This window comes from Bufo bufo, chromosome 4 (genome assembly GCF_905171765.1).
Source record: "Bufo bufo chromosome 4, aBufBuf1.1, whole genome shotgun sequence".
Lineage (NCBI taxonomy): Eukaryota > Metazoa > Chordata > Amphibia > Anura > Bufonidae > Bufo > Bufo bufo.
Window position 1 is genome coordinate 477,806,407 of NC_053392.1, and position 15,448 is coordinate 477,821,854.

At 44.3% G+C, this 15,448-nt stretch overlaps 1 protein-coding gene across 1 annotated transcript in view; it reads left to right on the forward strand.

Annotated features, from left to right (window-relative positions):
* Window positions 1-15,448, forward strand: part of LOC120998721 (sulfotransferase 6B1-like) — a 240,696-nt gene that overhangs the window by 119,057 nt on the left and 106,191 nt on the right. Inside the window, exon 4 of the mRNA XM_040429509.1 lies at window positions 1,089-1,215. Within this exon, the coding sequence (XP_040285443.1) occupies window positions 1,089-1,215 (127 nt within the window). The remainder of the gene's footprint in view (window positions 1-1,088; window positions 1,216-15,448) is intronic.

Here is a 15,448-nt window from a genome sequence, read left to right on the forward strand (position 1 = left end):
CAAAAGGCATAGAGTTAAAGATGACACATTCCCTTTGTATTTTAAGCAAAATCATTTTTTTTTGTTTCATATTTTCTTTTTTTTAAATAACAAAAATAAAATAAAAAGGAAAAGTGGCCAAAGCAAAGATTTGAGCATGGCTAGTACCTAGTAGCATCCCCTTTGGCAAGTATCACAGCTTGTATTTGCTTTTTCCAGGAGTCTTTCAATTCTTAAATGAGGGATTTTAATCCAGTCTTCTGAAGGTCACAGTCCCCTGATCTAAATGTCATTGAAAATCTGTAGACAGACCTCAAAAGAGGAGTGCATGCAAGGCGGCCCAGGCATTTCCCAAAACTGAAAGACTTTTACAAGGAATAATGGATGAAAATCCCTCAAACAAGAATTGAAAGACTCTTGGCTGGTTTACAAGTTATGATACTTGCCAAAGGGGATGCTACTAGGTACTAACCATGCAGAGTGCCCAAACTTTTGCTTTAGACCCTTTTCTTTTTTTGTTATTTTGAAAATGTAAAAGCTGAAAATAAAAAAAAAATTTGGGGGAATGTGTCACTTTTAACTTTATGCCTTTTGGAGATCATTTAATTTTCAACTTGCTTAACTGCTCACAGTAACAGTAACTTTGTAATTACACCTGCTCACGACTGCAGTTGTGATGGCGAGCAGGTAAACAGAGAAGAGAAGGTAGCGATCATACTCTTCAAGCAGCTGATCGGCAGGGGAGCTGAGAATCGCCGATCTGATAATGATGACCTATCCTGAGGATGGATCATCAATATTAAAAAGTGGACAACCCCTTTTAAATAGTACTGAGCTGTGCCCAGACCATGTGACTGATGAATGTGGCATCACTGGTCTAGAAAGAGGCCCTGGCACTCCGCCTAAAGTGGGACATCCAGGGACATACGAGGGGAAGGCTGCCGATGGTGCTAGATGTTAGAAGTGCACTGTAAAGCACAGACATACATTATATTTCCAACATTTCAGAACTAAGCAAAATGACATTGTCATGACAAGCGCTCATGAAATATGCTATAACAACATTTGACAACAAAATTGTAATGTTTAATGTTTTGCTATTTTGACAGATATTGCTGCTTGTTCGAAACCCAAAAGACACGGCTGTCTCCTATTATAATTTTCATAATAAACTGCCTGCTCTTCCATCCTATAACTCTTGGGACTCGTTTTTTAAGGATTTTACAAATGGAAAAGGTATTTATACTGCACTTGATAAAACAATAAATGATAAAGCTCTAACTGTACACATACTCTGTAGTTGTGGTTGTGTTCTTCTAAACTCAATACTGTCCCTGCCTTCCTCATCACCCCAGGCATGGCAGTTCCTGCTCTAGTCCAATTATGTGATCGTCGGTCCGCGCTAACTGCAGAAGCTGATTCAGCTACATCGGCTATATTTCCCCTGTAACTGAGGCTAATATGTCAATTATAGTTACAGAATAAAAAAAATCTGAATAAAAAAAAAAGTGATGTTAAATGTATCCACAAAGGTCATGTATGTCTTGCATGTATGTAAGTAAATAAATAAAGCCAAAACAAAATAAAATAGTAATAAAAAGAACACCACTAGTAGCCAAACCCCAGCTTCTAGCCCCACCCCAACGACTATATATCTCCTATATCAAAATGCCCATAATGGAAAGAGAATACAAAAATGTATTTCAGTTGCCCTTCGTGCCACAAAAAAAAGTTAAAAAACAAAATGTGAGAGTTTTGTCCTTTTTATTTTTTACATTTTCCCATCTCTAAAAAACTTAAAACAAAACATACTAAAATAAAACTGTTAAAAAGCCCCATGTCTCACAAAAAAACATTAAAATTACTAATCAAAAAGTCCTGGCTTTTAAAGCCACACTTGCTAAATAGAATGAAAACATGTCTGGTCATAAAGAAGTGGGGGAGGAATGGCCCAGCTTCCCTGTAGGATACAATACATAATTGGAATAAGTAAATACTCTTCCCAGACACTGCTGATTCATACTTGCTATGGTGTTCCTACACTAAGAATGTCCACTTTTTGTAACTCTTGGCACACAGACCTGCTAAGTTGTGCCAAAATTATTAAAAGGTCATGTTTGCTTCCTAATCATTTTGGCACATTTCACACGCCACTGCAAACAAGATCAAGGCTGGTGTTAGAAGCGCCTGTCTCCATAAATTTCCCCCAACATGTCCAGTCAGACTAGAGATGAGCAAATCTATCAAGATTCAGATTGGTTCCGATTCTCCAAATTTAAAAAAAAGTTCAGTTCAGACCTGAATTCATTCAGCCACACCAAAGAAACTACAATTGCCCTGTAAATTGTTATATAACACCCTCTCGTCTTCTAGGACTCCGATTATTTTTTTAGAAAAACATGTTACAGTATCTCTGTTGGTTAATGTTTTATGAATTTTAGTTGTCCCCCCACTTTTCCCCCACCGTAAGCTCTTAATCGCAATAACAGCAATAGTAAATCATGTCTACATGTGACATACATAGCTATGGGTAAATGTATGTTTGACAGCGTTAATGAGCAGTGTGTTTAAAAACACACTTGTTGTCATATGTGTTATGCTTTTTTATTTTCCTAAGCTACCAAAAAGGGTCCATTATTGGGAGCAGATGGTGTTTAAACACACGCAGTGTTATGGTATGAAAAAACAAACAAAAAACTGTGCCTTGATGGAATCAGAATGCCTGCCCATGCAACATGCACAGTGTTAATTGTCAGAAGAAAATATGGCTGTCACATGTGTTATGCTTTTTTTATTCCAAAGCTTCCAAAAATTGTCCTTTATCGGGTGCAGATGGATGAAAAAAAAAAAAAACTGGATTGTTGGGGAATCAATCGTCCAATATTATGCCTTCATGGAGTCAACATGCCTGCCCATATAACATGCACAAGTGTTAATTGTCAGAAGAAAAAGTGGCTAGTTTTGAACGAGCCTAGAAAACGTCTCAATTTTTAAATGATTACAGCAGCAGTATCGTGTGGATGTGGAAAGGGTAGAGTAATTAAAAGGTACGTGTCAGCAATAGTAGTGGCAGCGAAAGCAGCATAGCATATAACTAGAGATGAGTGAATTTTTCAAAAATTCGATTTGCCGGTTCACCAAATTTTTTTGAAAAATTTGGTTCGATCTGAATAAATTTGCGGTGAATTATGTTAAAAAAAAATGCTATTTCCTGTCTGCTTAGAGCCTTTATAGTGGTGTAGAATAAGGTTGAGCAAACCCGAACTGTTTTTTTTTACTCGGACCCATAACCGAACCCGAACATTTTCATAAAAGTTCGGTGTTCAGCGATTTAATGGTGCTTCAACAAGCGTTTAACTAGTGTGCCCTTAGAAGCCATCACAGCCATGTTTACTAATGGCATGGCTGCGATTGGCCAAGTGCAGCATGTGACCCAGCCTCTATATAAGCTGGAGTCACATAGCGCCGCACGTCACTCTGTTCTTACTAGTTGTAGGGATAGGATGCTGCTGTGAGGGAGAGATTAGGAAAGACTCTGATATCTGCACTTGGTGTGAAGTCAGCGATGTACAGCGTTTTTATTTTTGGGGTTGTAATGCAACATTTTTGTACCCTGCCCTGAGCCCAATGAGACTGAAAAAAAACTTTTAATCCGTCTGTTAGGTGGGCGTTGGCGGCCATTTTGTGCAACAGCAGTGCACCAGCACTGCATATGTGCCAGGGACAATCATTTAATCCTGTTCTTGTAGTTCAGTGGCCGACATATACCCATTTTTAAAGTGCACCTGCACTGCATATGTGACAGGGGAAGGGAAAATAATACCGTCTGTGAGTTAAGGGACCCAGGGGGTGACATATCCCCATTTTTTTCTGTAAAGTACCCCTGCGCAGCATTTCTGAGCATGAAATATAATCAGTTAAATCCATCTGTTTCATTTAGGGTTAAAGAAACCTTTTTTGGGGGGCAATAAAGTACCTTTTTGCCCTGTGCTGCATTTCTGACAGTCCAATAAAACCGCCAAATACTGCAGTTAAATTTTTTGGTGAAAAATTCTAATTTTTGTTGCTATAAAGTACATTTGCGGCCTACGCTGGGTTCCTGTCAGTCAAATAAAACCATAAAATACAGCTGTTAGATTTTTGGGCTTCAATTTCCCATTTTTGGGTGTAAAGTACCTCTGAGGCCTGCACATCTGACAGGCAGGCACATAAATTCAGCAAATCCATCTGTTCCATTGTAGGGGTGACATATCCACCATTTTGTATGTAAAAACCCCTGTGCTTCATCTGTGAGAGTGAAATATAATCTCAGTTAAATCCATCTGTTTAATTTAGGGTTAAAGAAACTCTTTTTTTGGGCAATAAAGTACCTTTTTGCCCTGTGCTGCATTTCTGACAGTCCAATAAAACCGCCATATACTGTAGGAATGACATATCCACCATTTTTTATGTTAAAAAGCCCTGTGCTTCATCCGTGAGAGTGAAATATAATCTCAGTTAAATCTATCTGTTTCATTTAGGGTTAAAAAAAATTTTTTGGGGAGCAATAAAGTACCTTTTTGCCCTGTGCTGCATTTTTGGTAGTTAAAGAAATACAGTTAAATCCATCTGTTTCATTGTGTGTGAGGGGAAAAAAAACTTTTTTTTGGCAATAAAGTATTTTTGCTGCCTGCACTGCATAGCAGACCGGGCAATAAGTTTAAAAAACTTGTCTGTTCCATTGTTGGGTGACATTAACCCATTTTTCCCGTTCAGAAACCCCTGCTCTGCCTAGGTGACAGGGACCTAAATTTCTAAAATTCGTCTGTTCCATTGTTGGGTGACATTAACCCATTTTAGCCGCCAAAAAAAACACTGTTCTGCATTGTTCACAAGGAACTTAATTTAGTAAAAACTTCTGTTACTTCGGTGGGTGACCGCAAAAAATGAGGAGAGCATCAAACAAGATACGAGGCCCTGGTCGTGGTGCTGCTGGTGTTGGTGGAGCTCTTGTTGCAGGGAGAGGACGTGGTCGATCTGTGCCAGCTACACGCTCAAGTGAAACACCTTCCTCAGGTGCGAGTAGGCGACAGAACCTTCAGTGTTTTAGTAGGGCCGAATGCGGCTCTACGATTGGTGAGGCCAGAACAAGTACAGGCAATAGTAGATTGTGTGGCTGACAGTGCCTCCAGTCCCTTCACATTGTCTTCCACCTAGTCCCCTGCTGAAAGATCAGAGTTGGCACCTGCAGCCCATGGCCATCAGTCTTTCACCTCACCCCATTGCAAATCAGCCAAGCAGTCTAAGCCCCAAGTCATGCAGAAGTCTCTTATGCTTTTTGATGACTCTGCTGGCAGGGTTTTTCCAGGGCCATCCACATAGCCCTGCCCCAAAAGTCGAAGAGATTGAGTGCACCGATGCCCAACCACTTATGTTTCAGGATGAGGACATGGGAAGACCACCGCAGCACGTCTCTGATGATGACGAAACACAGGTGCTGCGGCTTTCTGCAGACCGACAAGGAGGGCAGGGGTAAAGAGTGGGTGGAAGATGATGTGGAGGATGATGAGGTACTAGACCCCACATGGAATCAAGGTCATGCGAGTGACGTGTGCAGTTTGGAGGAAGAGGCGGTGGTCGCACAGAGGCACCAGCACAGCAAAAGAGGGAGCAGAGTGCAAAAGCGTCTGTTACATTCTTGGGTGACATTTTACCATTTATGCCGTGAATAAACCCTTGCTATGCATCGGTGACAGGGACCTAAATTTCTAAAAATCGTCTGTTACATTCTCGGGTGACATTTTACCATTTTTGCCGTATACAAACCCATGCTCTGCATAGGTGACAGGGACCTCAATTTTGTAAAATTGTCTGTTCCATTCGTGGGTGACATGAACCCAGTTTTGCCATGAATAAACCCCTGCTCTGCATAGTTGACAGGGACCTAAATTTCTAAAAATCATCTGTTACATTCTCGGGTGACATTTTACCATTTTTGCAGTGCCTTGCAAAAGTATTCACCCCTTTTGACTTTTTTTGTGTTTTGGTGCCTCACAACCTGGAATTAACATGGATTGTTTGAGAATATGCATCCTTTAATTTACAGAACATGCCCACAACTTTGAAAATAGGATAGGACAAAATAACAGAAACTGTTAATGTGCATAACTATTCACCCCCCTAAAGTCAATGCTTTGTAGAGCCACCTTTTGCGGCTATCACAGCTCCAAGTCGCTTTGGATAAGTCTCTATGAGCTTTCCACATCTTACTTTTGGGATTTTTGCCCATTCCTCCTTGCAAAACTGCTCCAGCTCCTTCAAGTTGGATGGTTTGCACTTGTGAACAGCAATCTTTAAGTCTGACCACAGATTTTATATTGGATTGAGATCTGGGCTTTGACTAGGCCATTCCAACACATTTACACGTTTCCCCTTAAACCACTTAAGTGTTGCTTTAGCAGTGTGTTTAGGGTCATTGTCCTGCTGGAAGGTGAACCTCCGTCCTAGCCTCAAATCACGCACAGAGTGGTACAGGTTTTGCTCAAGAATATCCCTGTATTTAGTACCATCCATCTTTCCCTCAACTCTGACCAGTTTCCCAGTCCCAGCTGCTGAAAAACATTGCGACAGCATGATGCTGCCACCACTATGTTTCACTGTGGGAGTGGTGTTCTTTGGGTGATGTAATGTGTTGGGTTTGCGCCAGACATAGCGTTTTCTTTGATGGCGGAAAAGTTTATGCTTTTTTGCAAACTCACAACGTGCCTTTTTGTTTTTAGCTGAAAGTAATGGCTTTCTTCTGGCCACTCTGCCATAAAGCCCAACTCTATGGAGCATACGGCTTATTGTCGTCCTATGTACAGATACTCCAGTCTCTGCTATGGAACTTCGCAGCTCCTCCAGGGTTACCTTAGGTCTCTCTGCTGCCTCTCTGATTAATGCTCTCCTTGCCCGGTCTGTGAGTTTTGGTGGGCGGTCGTCTTTTGGCAGGTTTGCTGTTGTGCCATGTTCTTTCCATTTAGTTATGATAGATTTGATGGTGCTCCTGGGGATCATCAAAGATTTGGATATTTTTTTATAACCTAACTCGGACTTGTACTTCTGAACAACATTGTACCTTACTTGTTTGGAGAGTTCCTTGGTCTTCATGGCAGTGTTTGGTTAGTGATACCTCTTGCTTAGGTGTTGCAGCCTCTGCGGCCTTTCAAAAAAGGTGTGTATATGTAATGACAGATCATGTGACACATTTCACACAGGTGGACATCATTTCACTAATTATGTGACTTCTGAAGGTAATTTGTAGCACCAGAGCTTTTTATGGGTTTCCTAACAAAGGGGGTGAATACATACGCACATGCAAATTTTCTGTTTTCTATTTCTAAATAATAGTTTTATTTATATATTTTTCTCATTTCACTTCACCAATTTAGACTATTGTGTTTTTATCCATCACATAAAATCATAAAATAAAATTCAGATTAACAAAACATTGAACTTAAGGTTGGAATGAAACAAAATAAAGTCAAGGGGGTGAATACTTTTGCAAGGCACTGTACCTTCCTTCTGAAAGATCAGAGGAAGGGTCAAATAAATGATGATAAAAAAAAATTAGTAATAGAGGGGCACTCAAATATCAGGGAGCCCTGGACAACAAAATTGGCTAAAAGTGTAGCATTTAATAAACATTCATAATACATAAATCAGATAACACGTAAACATAAAAAAATAGGTAGCTGTATAGCAATGTTGTGCTGTGGTGCACCAGTGTTAGAGCTCCATTATACAGCCATTTAAAACGCTCTGGTAGAGATAGATGACTGATATGTCCCTATGGAGCGGGTTATGAAAGTACCACCTGGTATGGGGACGCTGAAGACATATGTCCCATATAACCATGGATCTGTGGTAGAATGGATCTGATTCTTATATGGGACATATGTCTTCAGCATCCCCTTGACCAGGTGGTACGTTTCATAACCCGCTCCATAGGGACATATCAGTCATCTATCTCTACCAGAGCGTTTTTAATGGCTGTATAATGGAGCTCTAACACTGGTACACCACAACGCAACATTGCTATACAGCTACCTATTTATTTTATGTTTACGTGTTATCTGATTTATGTATTATTAATGTTTATTAAATGCTACACTTTTAGCCAATTTTGTTGTCCAGGGCTCCCTGATATTTGAGTGCCCCTCTATTACTACTTATTTTTTTATCACTTCTTGGATTTGGGTGATCCCAGAGGAGTGCATCATATCCATAGGGGTCTCCCAGGTGAGCCGCCATCTTTTTACCACAAATAAATGATGATGTCAGCCAAGCCAAAAAGGCTAAATAGTGGCCCAGCAATGAAGTAGGGAGGGTGGGAACAGCATAAGAAGTTCACAGAGTGGCCCTATGACATTGTGGTGAGGTGAAAGCAGCATGAGGAGACCAAAGAGTGGCCCAATGACAAAGTCTGGAGGTGGCGGCAGCATCAGGAGGCCACAGAGTGGCTAGGTGACATAGTGTTGTGGTGGTGGCAGCATCAGGAGGCCATAGATTGGCTAGGTGACGTAGTGTGGTGGTGACGGCAGTATCAGGAGACCACAGAGTGACTAGGTGACATAGTGTGGTGGTGGCGGCAGCATCAGGAGGCCACTGAGTGGCTAGGTGACATAGTGTGGTGGTGGTGGCAGCATCAGGAGGCCACAGAGTAGCTAGGCGACATAGTGTGGAGGTGGCAGCAGCATCAGGAGGACACAGAGTGGCTAGGTGACAGAGTGGAGGTAGGAGCAGCATCAGGAAGCCACAGAGTGGCATAATGACAGAGTGTGGAGGTGGCGGCAGCATAAAAAGACCACAGAGTGGCAAGGTGACATAGTGGTGAGGTGAAAGCAGCATGAGGAGTCCACAGAGTGGCCCAATCACAGAGTCTATAGGTAGCGGCAGCATCAGGAGGCCACAGAGTGGCAAGGTGACATAGTGTGGAGGTAGCAGCAACATGAGGAGACCACAGAGTGGCCCAATCACAGATTCTGGAGGTGGCGGCAGCATTGGGAGGCCACAGAGTGGCACAATGACAGAGTGTGACGGTGGCGGCAGCATGAGAAGACCACAGAGTGGCAAGGTGACATAGTGGTGAGGTGAAAGCAGCATGAGAAAACCACAGAGTGGCCCAATTACAGAGTGTGGAGGTGGCAGCAGCATCGGGAGGCCACAGAGTGGCACAATGACAGAGTGTGGAGGTGGCGGCAGCATCGGGAGGCCACAGAGTGGCACAATGACAGAGTGTGGAGGTGGCGGCAGCATCAGGAGACCACAGAGTGGCAAGGTGACATAGTGTGGAGGTGGGTACCTGCTGAAGATGGTGGGTGAAAGAAGGAGCACTTGGCATCAGGCGGGTGGCAGCATCAGAATAGTAGCTGAGGCAGGTAGCCAGCAGAAACCAGTCTCTTTTGTCAAAGTGTTGGTGTGGCACCATGGATGATCTAGTCTGATGCATCAGGAATTGGTGGGTGGAAATCCTGGCTGATCCACGCTTGATTCATCTTAAAAAAGGTTTTGGGTGGACATTTTGGGTGGACAGGCGAGTTCTTCTTGGGGTAACTATAACCCCCGCCACACTAAACACCAGCTCTGATGCCACACTACTGGCCGGGCAGGACAGCTTTTCCAGGGCAAACTTGGCCAGTTGCGGCCACAAATCCAGTTTGGCTGCCCAGTAGTCCAGCCTATCTTCAAGGTCGGCTGGCAGGGTGAACTCCTACTGGTTCAGGTTCTGCTCTACGTCTAGCTGCTGGTGAGTCGTTTCTTCACAATGTGGGTAAAGAAAGCTGCTCATCAGCGAATGATGACTCAGGCTGCTGATGATGGAGCTGGTACTGCTTCTGTACCCCACCCCTCCCCAACAGCCATGGCAGTGGAACGTGAGCTCAGAGGGTCCCCCCGGTTAGACCTGCGAGAGGATGGACGATGGCGCAGATAGGCATAATCCAACTGACTACATAGGATGTCTCTATAGTAATTCAGTTTGTCCTCCCTCTCAGCGGGTGTAAAAAAGGCCCGCATTTTGGACCGGTAGCGAGGGTCCAACAAGGTAGAGAGCCAGAAGTCATCCATCTGCCGAACGGTGACAATTCAGCAGTCACTATGCAAGCAAGTGAACATGCAGCGGGCCATTTGCGCAAGTGACTCGGAAGGACTCCCTACCTCCATCTCCACTGCATACTGCCACGTAGTGTTGATCACGAATATTCGAATTTCGAATTTTTGTCGCGAATATAGGTACTTCGAAAATTCGCGGAAATTTCGAATATAGTTATATATATTCAAAATTTTGAATATTCTAATTTTTTCCGTTTTTTTTTTTTTATCAGTACACATGATCCCTCACTGCTTCTAGCTTGTGGGCCAATAAGAAGGCTGCAATATACTTGACTTTAGGAGTAGTAGTGTTTGCGAATTTTGCTCTATATTCGTTTTTTTTGAATATTCGCTATATTGCTATATATTCTTGTTTTAGAATATTACGAATATTCAAAAAAACAAAGTTATAGCAATATAGAGAATATTCTAAAAAAATCGAATAGAGCAATTTAGCTAATATAGTGATATAATCTTCTTTGTCTAATAGTTGCAAGTTGAAAAAATCGCAATAAAAAAATAGAATCCGAATATTACACAATCATTACCTTTCTGATTTTTTTGTAAAAAAAAAATCGTGAATTTTCGAATTTGCGAATTTTCGACGAATATTCTACAAAATATTCGCGAAATATTGCGAATTCGAATATGACCCCTGCCGCTCATCACTACTGCCACGATGGTCTGGGTCATCCGCCTCATCTTCCTCATCTCCCTCTTGCTTCTCCTGCTCCTCCTCCCCTGTCACCTGTGTAGCAAAACCACGCATTCCGCTAGACATTGCTTGTACTCCAATGTCCTCCTCCTCCAGTTAAGCCACCACAGGGCTCATGTGGCCGTGAGATCTAGGTGCCACGTCTCCAGTCCCCTGACCAGCCATATTTACCAGCATCTGTTTCAGGACATGAAGCAGTGGAATGACATCATTCATCCCGTAGTCCTGGTGACTGACAAATAACGTAGCCTCCTCAAAGGGCCTCAGCAAACGGTAGGTGTCATGCATGAGCTGCCACTGGCTGACATCGAAGTTACACAGGGGAGTACTCCTGTCCGCTTGGATCATCAGGAAATGGGCCTTTCTCTGTTCGTATAGTCGGTCCAACATATGGAGGGTGGAATTCCAACAGGTGGAAACGTTGAATATCACCCTATGTTGGAGGATGCCGTTTGTAATGTGCCGGAGTGCCATTACCACTCCTTTTGGTGCCTTGCTACTTTCTCCTATGTGCTAATTTATATCAGCTAATGTGCTTCATGTCATCTTCTCATAATGTGCATATTTATGTTCATGAAACTGGTTATGTTCATTTAATTGCCTGGTCTACCAGCAGATGGCAGCAACATTGGCAAGGTTAGTTTCCCTGTAGAGGAACCTCCTAGTTCCATTCCAGCCCTCTCTAGAGAGGGAGGAGTTTAGTTAGTCGGTAGGTCAGTCTACCCTACCCCCTCGTGGAGAGAGGTTGTGTGAGGAGTTCGTCTGACTTAACCCCAGCTAGGGGAAGCAGCAGGCCTGGCCCTGTCTGGACAGGTACTGTTAGTCCTATGCCAGCCTTATCACTGGAGGTTGTGCACACCCAAGCATAAGTGAGCTTGAGGTACTCCAAAGCCAGGACAAGAAGTTCCTAGGATTAAAGTAAGAGACAGACTACAGCTAAACTAAGTTCCAGCAGAAGAGGAAGAGTTTCCTATTTACCCAGTCAAGCAGAGCTGAGATTGTTGCAGAAGTGTTTGCCTGACAGATTATGCCAATACCTGCTGATGGCCAAGATACCATTTGGAAACTGTTTGGATCACCATTTATGCCAACTGTTCAATGTTACTACAAGTCTGGACTCCATTTATTCTACTTATTCATCATCCAAGTTCACCTACCCCTTTTTGCACTGCTTTGGACAACACCACGTCTGGGATCCAAGGATATCCAGGTAGGAACACCATGACACGTGTATATAACATCTACAGAGACCATAAGCCATCCCTGCACCACTCTGGCAATCCAATCCTGGGTACCAACACTACCATCTACAAAGGGGACTTCAAGTCCTCGCTGCTTAACGGCAGCTGGCGTCACGATTACTTTCTCTACAATAGGGACATATTTCGTAGAAACCTCCCAAAGGGCAAGGGATACCCCAGGTGTTCTGCCACTGCAGCTCAATGCGGTTGAGGTTTTGCAGTGTACGAGTGTATGCAAAGTTTCCTGGCCATTTTTAGGATGTCTTGCAGATGGGTGGAAGACTTCAGGAACTGCTTGACAACCAGTTTGAACACGTGTGCCATGCAGGGCGCATGGCTCAGCTCTCCTTGATGCAGTGCCGACACAATGTTCTTCCTGTTGTCGGTCACCATGGTTCAGATTTTCAGTTGTCGCGGAGAAAGCCAGGATGCGATTTCTTGTTGAAGGACATGGATCAGTTCCTCCCCTGTGTGACTCTGTTCGCCCAGGCAAATGAGGTGCAGAACAGCATGACACCGTCGTGCCCTGCACATGGGGTATGCTGGAGAGGCAATGTGTATTGTCCCTGCAGTGTAGGCTGAAAACAGGGTGGAGGATGAGGAGGCAGAGGCGGACATTGTCGCTGGACCAACGGCGTGGCAATGTGGAGGCGGAAGCAGTGTCACCTGTTGGTGTGGCTTTGCAGGAACCACATTCATCCAGTGGGCCGTAAAGGATATATATTGTCCCTGACCGTAGTTACAGCTCCACACGTCGGCGCTGCCGTGCACTTTGGCACACACGGACAGGCTCAAGGACTGGCCCATCTACTGTTCTACATGTGTGTGCAGGGCTGGTACTGCCTTTTTGGCAAAGAAATGACGGCTTGGGACTCTCCACCTTGGCTCTGCACAAGCCATCAGTTCTCTGAAAGGTACAGAGTCAACCACTTGGTAAAGGAGGGACTGCAGCACCAGCAACTTGGATAGGAGCACATTCAGCTTCTGCGCCGTTGAATGAGTGCACACATACTGTTGTCTCTTGGCAATCGCTTCGGTGATCGATTGCTGACGGAAAGCTTGACGAGGAGGAGCAGGAGCATCAGGACCGGCAGATGATGGGAAGGACAGACAGCTCCCTTTGGCTGAGGTGGTGGAGCCTTGACTTCCATAAACTGGGTGCATGCCAGTCGGTGATGCAGTGGTTGCTGCGGAAGGCTGGACCACCACATCAGAGCCACAGTTCTCCCAGGCCACTTTATGGCGACGCTGCAAAGGTTGACACAGGATCGTAGTGGCAACATTGGTACCCTGGCCACTCTTCACCCTCTGCCCGCAGATTCTACATACAGCCACGTTCACCTCCTCTGGTGGCTTGAAAAACAAATTACCACACCGCTCAGTAGGTGATTTTACCCCCATCACTATGTACTGACTGACTGCTACCACCGCTGCCTACTTGAGCCCCTGCACCGCTACTTCCCGGGCAGGTAGTCTCCTGCGAAGCGGGTGGTATACCCCTGGCTCGTTTGGATCCCAATCTCCCACTGCTGCCACCCTACTGACTACCGGCCACGCTAGCGACTTGCTGGCTCGCGGGCAAGCTGCCACCCTCTTCTCCCTATGATGATGAAGCCCCGTCGTCATCCGGCTCCCAAGTGCGATCGGCTACATCATTATCATCGAGTAGTGTCTGCATGTCACCGATGTCCTCCTCAACCGTCTCTGGGTCAGGAGCGTGACTGCTCTCAACACTAGATCCCACGTCACTCTCCTTATCACTACTTGCCCGCCTAGCGGAGGAAGTGACGGATGTCTCCTCCACATCTTGGCTGGGCAGTAGCTGCTGACTGTCCTCTAGTACCTCTTCCTCACTGAAAAGTGGAGCAGAGCCTATAGCATAAAATACTTCTCGCAGTGAGGGAACAGAAAAGTACAGAGGCAGATTGAGAACAGGCGAGGGCACAGGCCCTGCTCCTGGGCCATGCGAAACTAAAGGTTGTGTCTGACGAACCCACTGACTCTTGGCTGGGGCTATCTGATGTAAGTTGCTACGAAGTCGAAGATCGAGTCAACTATTCAAGAACCGCTGATTTGCTGGTCACGACACGATCGCTAGCTGACACTGGAAGCTCAGGCCTCTCGAAGTGATCCCTGCTGTCACGGCCCCTTACTCTGCTGTGACCTCTGCCTGCGCCAGAAACATTTAGGCCTCTGCCACTCCCCTGTGCAGGGCCTGGCACTTCTCTGCCTGACATACTGTTAGATCAAATAACTAAATGTTAGATCAAATATTTTTTTTATTTCACCACTAATACACAACAAACAGGGCTTTAGAAAATATCACTACACCGCTTAATGGCAAATAAGCCTTAATTGTTTTCTATTTTTACACAAAAGGCTTTTCAACAAATAACTGCAACAATGAAAGGCAAATATATTTGTATTTCGCCAGTAATACACGGCAAACTGGGCTGTAAAATATATCACTGCACCACTGAACGGGAATTAGGCCCAATTTTTTTTCTTATGTTACACAAAAGGCTTTTCAACAGATAACTGCAACAATGAAAGGCGAATATATTTGTATTTCGCCGGTTATACACGGCAAACTGGGCTGTAAAATATCTCACTTGTGGGGATTCGCTCTGGTAGGCAGATTAGCGGATGCAGTACAGAGGCAAAAACAAAGTCTTTAACTTAAACAGTTCAGTGTTTATTCACACATAAACAAAATGACAGTTCGCCGTCTTGGTGTTCATTCACACCATGGCAAGTCCACAGAACAAAAAACATTCACCTTGTCAGCGGTTTTGTCAGCAGAATTCCACAACAGGCTTTAGGGGCCTGCTTCCCAGCAATGCTGCTCTCAGCCCTTTAGCACGGCACATATCCTTAGATCTCAAAACACAGAGACTCTCCAGCTTCCCTGTCAGATGGAGGATAATCCACACCACCTGACAGTGTTGCCTGTGCTTTTATATACCACATCAAGACCTGGCCTGGAGCGTGGGGAGCAGCCACCCACCCAGCACTTTGGCTACTCCCAGTAAGAGCCGTCCCGGATTGGGATTGCAGCCACACTAAATGGCAAACCGTGTCAATCAGCACTAGCTGCCGCTGACACTTGAAACTACCGGCTCACCGAGGCCAGGAACCTCGGTGACACATACCTTCCGTCAATGACGGACCCTTGCGCCTTCCTACACACTGCACCGCTGAACAGCAATTATCTCCACATTTTATTCTATTTTCACACAAAAGACTTTTCAACAGATAAGTGCAACAATAAAATCTGAATATATTTGTATTTCGCCAGTAATACCCGGCAAACTGGGCTGTAAAATATCACACTGCACGAGTGAACGGCAATTAGGCTCAATTTTTTTTCTATTTTTACACAAAAGGATTTTCAACAGATAAG